At 58.2% G+C, this 5920-nt stretch overlaps 1 protein-coding gene across 2 annotated transcripts; it reads left to right on the forward strand.

Moving 5' to 3' along the window:
* The first annotated feature begins 1268 nt into the window (after positions 1–1268).
* On the forward strand, positions 1269–5384 carry HLX (H2.0 like homeobox). 2 transcript variants are annotated; one of them, XM_084202006.1, is made up of 4 exons: positions 1269–2341; positions 2913–3092; positions 3563–3747; positions 4537–5384. In XM_084202006.1, exons 1-4 carry the CDS (start codon positions 1774–1776, stop codon positions 4876–4878), a joined length of 1275 nt encoding a protein of 424 aa, XP_084058132.1. In that variant the 5' UTR covers positions 1269–1773; the 3' UTR covers positions 4879–5384. The 2 variants fall into 2 exon arrangements, with proteins under 2 accessions (XP_084058132.1, XP_084058133.1); XM_084202007.1 differs by lacking the exon at positions 2913–3092.
* Positions 5385–5920: the final 536 nt, after the last annotated feature.

Raw genomic sequence — 5920 nt, forward strand, 5'->3', positions numbered from 1 at the left:
ATGCAGCACCCAAGGCACGCTTCGTTGCCTGTCCCTCGGGCGGGCTGGCGGGGTGGCTCTGCCCGGCGGTGGGAACATGAGTGGAACCGGAGTCGTTCGATTCGGTTTGAGAGCAAGAGGATAGTGCTGGGGTCAGCTGCCGTGAGGGAGAATGGGGGAGAGATGCAAGGAAAAGGGGCTTTCCGATGTCGAGACAGAAAAAGTTGAGACATAATCAACATTTTCTTTCGCCGCCTTCGGGTTTCGGACGCATCTTGGCAAGACAGCCCATCTTCATTTTTCGGTTTTGTCTCATTAACAAGAGCCAAACCAAAGCAAAGAGGTGCCTGGCTTTTCCCGGGGAGCCAAACTCACCTTCACCCGTTATAGCACATGGTTATGGCTAAGGAACAATTTCACTCTCGCTCGCAGGTGGTTTCAATATTCCCAGAGAAGCTACATCCTCATACCTGGTGAAAGAAAAATAGTTCGCCTTTCTGGCGGTTCCCCCAAAACCGTCAGAATTTGGGAAACGCTTTGGAAAAAATAATATTATATTTCTGAAACAAAATCAAAGCAAACTTACAATCGTCTGACCCGGCAGGCTGCTCAAAACGACAGTGACTTCTTTACTTATACAAAAACTAAAAATAAAGAAATAGTTGATTTTCAGAGTCAGGTCAGGACAAATGTGATGTTAGAGAGGAGGAAAAAAATGCGCCAAAGACACTTTATGAGATTAGTCTCTAAATCATTGCAGTGAATATAGCATATGATTCTGGTGTAGTGAAACAAATGGGGATAGTTCTGTCGTCAAAGCTTTGAGAAATTGTTAAGTAATTTTTAAGGTGTAATTGGTGTGCAAACAGATGCAGCCACCGGGATGGAGAACCTGACATCCTAAAATTATACTGTCGTCTAAATAATACTAGGTAATTAATCGCTGCTAATGCAGGATCCAAGGTGTCCTGGGCCCAGAATATCTGGGACCCCTCATAAATACATATATTGCATGCACCAGCATGGACTCCTTCTCTTCCAGACTATCCCAGGTTCATTTATCCGGGAAGGAAGCACATTTCCTTGAGAATCGTTTCCAAGAGAACAGACCTGCTTCCAGTAGCCAAGAATTTCCCGGCACATTTCTTTCAAACGTTTGGAAATCGCGGCGGCAGAAAGCGCGGCGACCTTGCGCTGTATTTCTGGGGGGGAAGGGGAAAAGCGGTTTTTCAAAGTCGAGAGCGCAATTTAAGGGGATATAGGTGTGTGTTGGGGCGTACTTTGTGGGGCAAACCGCTCCAAATCGCGGGTCCGGGGCCACGCAGCGGGCGCTGTGGGCGCGGTGGTCGAGCCCAGCCCCGGCCCTGCGTGGGCGTGTCGGCGGGCGGTGCTGCCCGGCCCCGCGGATCGCGGATTGGGCGTGGGGAGGGAGCGAGGGCTGCTCGCTGCCAGAGAAAGTTTTGGGGAGGGGTGGATGTTTTTTTCTTCCCCCAGTGCGAGGAAAGGGGGTTTGGTTTGGGTTTGTTTTGTTTGCGCCGCTCCGCTCTTCGCCCGCTCGCTTTCTTCGTCTGGCCGTGGGTTCCGGGGACTTCTTTTTAATTTTCGGGGTTATTTTTTTCTTTTTCTTTTCGTCATTTTTTGGTGGTTGACTCTCCCTCCTTGCCCCTCCGAGAAGTGCTCCACCAGCCGCCTCTCGCCCCGCCATCCCTCCCCATGAGCCCGGGGCTGCGGGCAGCTCCGCGGCGCGCACCCGGGAGCTGAGCTGCGGAGCGGCGCGTCTCCTCCTCGGGCAGGATGTACACGGCCGGGCTGGCTCCTTTCTACGCCTCCAACTTCAGCTTGTGGTCAGCGGCGTACTGCTCTGCATCGGGGCCGGCGGCCGGCGGCTGCTTCCCTCTGGACGCCGCGGCGGCGAAGAAGCCGTCCTTCTGCATCGCCGACATCCTCCACGCCGGCGGCGAGGCGGCGGCCGGAGCCGCCGACAGCCTGCCCGGAGGGCCCGGCACCGGGATGCCGGCCGCGCTGGGAGCCGTGCACCACGGTAGTCCCTTCCACGCCGCGGCCTCGCCGCTGCGGCCCACGCCCGTCGTGGCCCCCGAAGCCCCAGCCGCCGCTGCCGCGTTCCCGCCGCGCCTCTCGCCGCTCTCCACCGCCTACCACTCCCACCACCACCGCCCCCCGCCGCACCGGTCCCCCGCGGCGGCGGCGGGCGGCGGAGGCGCCCCGGCCCCAGCCCGGCTGCCCGGCGGCCACACGCACGGCTCGGCGCCGGCGCCCGCCAGCAAGGACCTGAAATTCGGCATCGACCGCATTTTATCGGCGGAGTTTGACCCCAAAGTCAAGGAAGGCAACACGCTGAGAGGTAGAGAAATTGGCTTACCCGCTTTCCCTGCTAACGCTCTCGATGGTCTGTTACTTGTACTGTGATTAGCGGCTACACCCGCGATTTGAAAATTTTTCGATGTAGGCGAGAAAAGAATAATTAAAAAAAGAAAGTTATAAATCAAAGTTTCTAACAGCTCTCACTGAGCCTCCCTCTCACCCCCTCCTCCCCGTTCCGGCCTCCACACGGCAGAGCCGGGGCTTGGGCCCCTGGGAAAATAGCGCTAGCGTGAAAGTAGCGAGCGGAGCGCTCCGCACTTCCCGGAACGCCCGGGGATTTCTGCCTCCCAGGACACAGCCCGTGTTAAAGGCTTTCGCTGCAATCCATCTCCCCTCGCGGCCTGTAAACATCCTGACCAAGGGAGTAAATATGTCGGAGGATGTCTCACTGCCGGGGCACGGCCGCCTCTTCCGAGGAGAGCCCCTGGGGGCGGGAGATGGCTGCTTGGCGGCCCCCCGAGCCCCTCCGACCGGGCACCCGCTCCGAGTCATGCCGGGTTGTCGGTCTCGACCGCGGTATAACAGAGCTCTCCTTGTTCCTGTGCTCGCAGATCTGACCTCCTTATTAACTACGAGCCGCCAAACTGGGGTTCATCTCCCCAACTTGCAGCCTTCCGCCGGCCAGTTCTTCGCGTCTCTAGACCCTATTAACGAGGCCTCTGCTATCCTGGGTCCCTTAAACACAAACCCAAGGAGCTCAGTGCAGCACCAATTTCAAGACACTTTTCCAGGTACATCTCGTTCCTCCTCGACCCTCTTGTGGCACAGGGCCCTCCGTCCTGGAGCAGCCCCCTTCCTCCCGGAGGGACTCGCCAGGCAATTTTGCAAGGCCGGGGTGTGTGTTGCGAGGTTCAGATTTTGGGCGAAAGCCGGGCTGCGTGGGGGGGAGGAAGAGCTGCCTAGGGCCTGATCTAGAGGACCGTCCCATCGAGTACAGGAGTAATAACCTGGGCCGAGAGAGAAGAAGCGGGGAGGTGGGAGAGAAAGAAATTCGGGTTCCACACAGTTCCACCCGCGCCCGAAGCCGCACAAGATGACAGGACACATACCCATCAGGCAGGCAGGGCCACGCTGGCCCGGGCCCTCCCTGCACATCGCACTCCAACTCTTATTCAGATCGATTTAAGGCTCCCTTTCAGGCTGCGATGTTAATAACACCGTCTCCCACTCTCTTCCCCCGCTTTTCTCTTCCCCTCCCCAGGTCCGTACGCAGTTCTAACCAAGGACACGCTGCCCCAGACGTACAAGAGGAAACGCTCCTGGTCCAGGGCTGTTTTTTCCAACCTGCAGAGGAAAGGTTTAGAAAAACGGTTCGAAATCCAGAAGTATGTCACCAAACCGGACAGGAAGCAACTGGCGGCAATGCTGGGGCTGACAGATGCTCAAGTAAGAACGGCTTCGGTTTTATTTCAAACCTTACTTCCAGTTAAATGCATACAAGAGGGCAGTGAAGTTTCAAAGTGATTTCTCTTCCTTTATCATGAGTGGGGAGCCTGTCTGAGGAGCTGCACCTTGCCCCGAGCATCTCTTGCGCCCAGGTTCCGTGGCGTACCGCGGCCCGGCGCAGAATTTTCGCCTTTGGCTTGGCCACGGAGGAGCTGACCGGGCGGAGAGATGAGCGGGACCAGGGCAGGCCATCAGCGTGTGCTTTACTGGAGTGCTGTAGGAGGCAGTTTAGGGCAAAGGAAGTAGAAGCGAAAACACTATTCTTAATATACTTTAAAAAAAAAAAATTTTTTTGTTCTAAATCTTTCCTTGTGTTGTGAAATCCTTCGTTCTGAGGAAGTGAAAAACCTTCTTCAAACGGAAGCATTAAACGCCACTCTGTAATGATTCCACTATTGAGACCCGCACAGAATTGTATAACGCTGTGGTTTCTTGAGCAAGATTTGGTTTTCTGGAAAGAGAAGTAGAAGGAGAGAGGAAAAAACCCACAAACAAACAAACAAACAAACAAACACGGGGTGGGGTGTGTGCGGTGTTTAAATACACAAACTAGAAGGAGGAAAAAACCAAAAAAAGCCCTTTAGTCGCATAAGAATGTGGGCAGCGGGAGGGGAGGACGGCGCCTCCTCATCTCCCTGCTTTGCCGGTCCCGGTGGAGGGGGTCAGGGCCGGGCACGGTGCGGGGCGCGGTGGGGCCGTGCCGCCCGTCTAAGGGCGGCGCGGCCGCAGGTGAAGGTGTGGTTCCAGAACCGGCGGATGAAGTGGCGGCACTCCAAGGAAGCGCAGGCCCAGAAGGACAAGGAGCCGCCGCCGGAGCCGGAGCCGGCGGCCCAGCGAGCCGGCGCGCCGCCCGCCGCCCCCGGGGAGCCCGAGCGCAGCCCCAGCGGCTCCGACGGCGACAGCGACAGCAGCGACGCTGAGTCCCTCGACATGGCCCCCAGCGACACGGAACGGACTGAGGGCGCCGAGCGGAGCCTGCCCGCCGCCGGGCTGGGCAAGTCCTCCGGCAGCACCGGCCTGCCTTCCCCGCCGCCCGCCGCCGCCAGCCCCGAGCCGCGGAGCGGTCTATAGTCGGGGCGGCCCGGGACCTGTGCGCTAATTTATCTCCCTTCCCCCGCCCTGGGAGCGCGGCAAGGCCGGCCCAGCACCGCCCCGGCCCCGGCCCCGGCCCTGGCCCCGGCCCCGGCCCCGGCCCCGGCCCCGGCCCCGGCCCCGGCCCCTGCGGCCGGCGCCCGGCGCCCGGCCCGGCCCGGGGCAAGGGACCGAGGATGCAGGCCGAGCGGGGAGTCCCAGCCCCGGGGCGACAGAGCGTGAGGCGGCCGCCTTTCCCTGAGAACTGCTCGCAGGAGGCCGGGGCATTTTTCATTTTTTTTCCCTCCTTTAAAATTTTTTTTTAATTCTCCGTTTCCCACCCCTCGTTCTCTCCAAGGAAAATCCGAGCGAGGGACTGAGAACGCTCTCAGAAATACCCATCTTTCCCTCTAGCCCCCCCCCCCCGCCCCCAACCAATTTACAATGTGAAGTATTTTGCCAACGTCCTCATTGGTTGCAACTTGTTGCTTCGAATAATCCGGCCAAGAAATACTGCACTGACAAAATATATAAATATATATATATATAACTCCTGTAAATAAAATGTTTGCTATGGTTTGTAGCCACGTCAGTCTTTTGACCAGGGGCGAGGGCTGGCGTGGCTGCCCCAGCTTCCTTCACCCCGCTCGAAGGCAGCAGCTGCCTCTCCAAGCCTCGGAGCCTCCCCAGGCAGCCTTCCCTTCTTCTTTTTTTTTTTCTGATGAAGGTAGTGACAGGGACTCGATTTGATGACGCAAAATTGTGCCCCCGATGAGAAAGTCGCCAGTGGCATTTGTAGCCCCGCATGTGCCTGTGCCGTGTGCGGTGGTTTTTGGTTACGGATGCCAGGTAGGGCTGGGCTGTCCGACCGACCGTGGCTCCCGGCGCCGCTGTCAGGAGCCGGCGGGGCAGTTTTAGGGAGCGGGGGACACGACGTGTGTGATTTGCTTTGCTTCGCTTCGCTTTGCCGTCCTTGGCCGTCACTTCGGTTCGCCGCGCACTTCTCCGCAAGCCCCCGTGACGTCACCGCGCCGCTGTGCGA

This window comes from Fringilla coelebs (assembly GCF_963513975.1).
Source record: "Fringilla coelebs genome assembly, chromosome: 3".
NCBI lineage: Eukaryota > Metazoa > Chordata > Aves > Passeriformes > Fringillidae > Fringilla > Fringilla coelebs.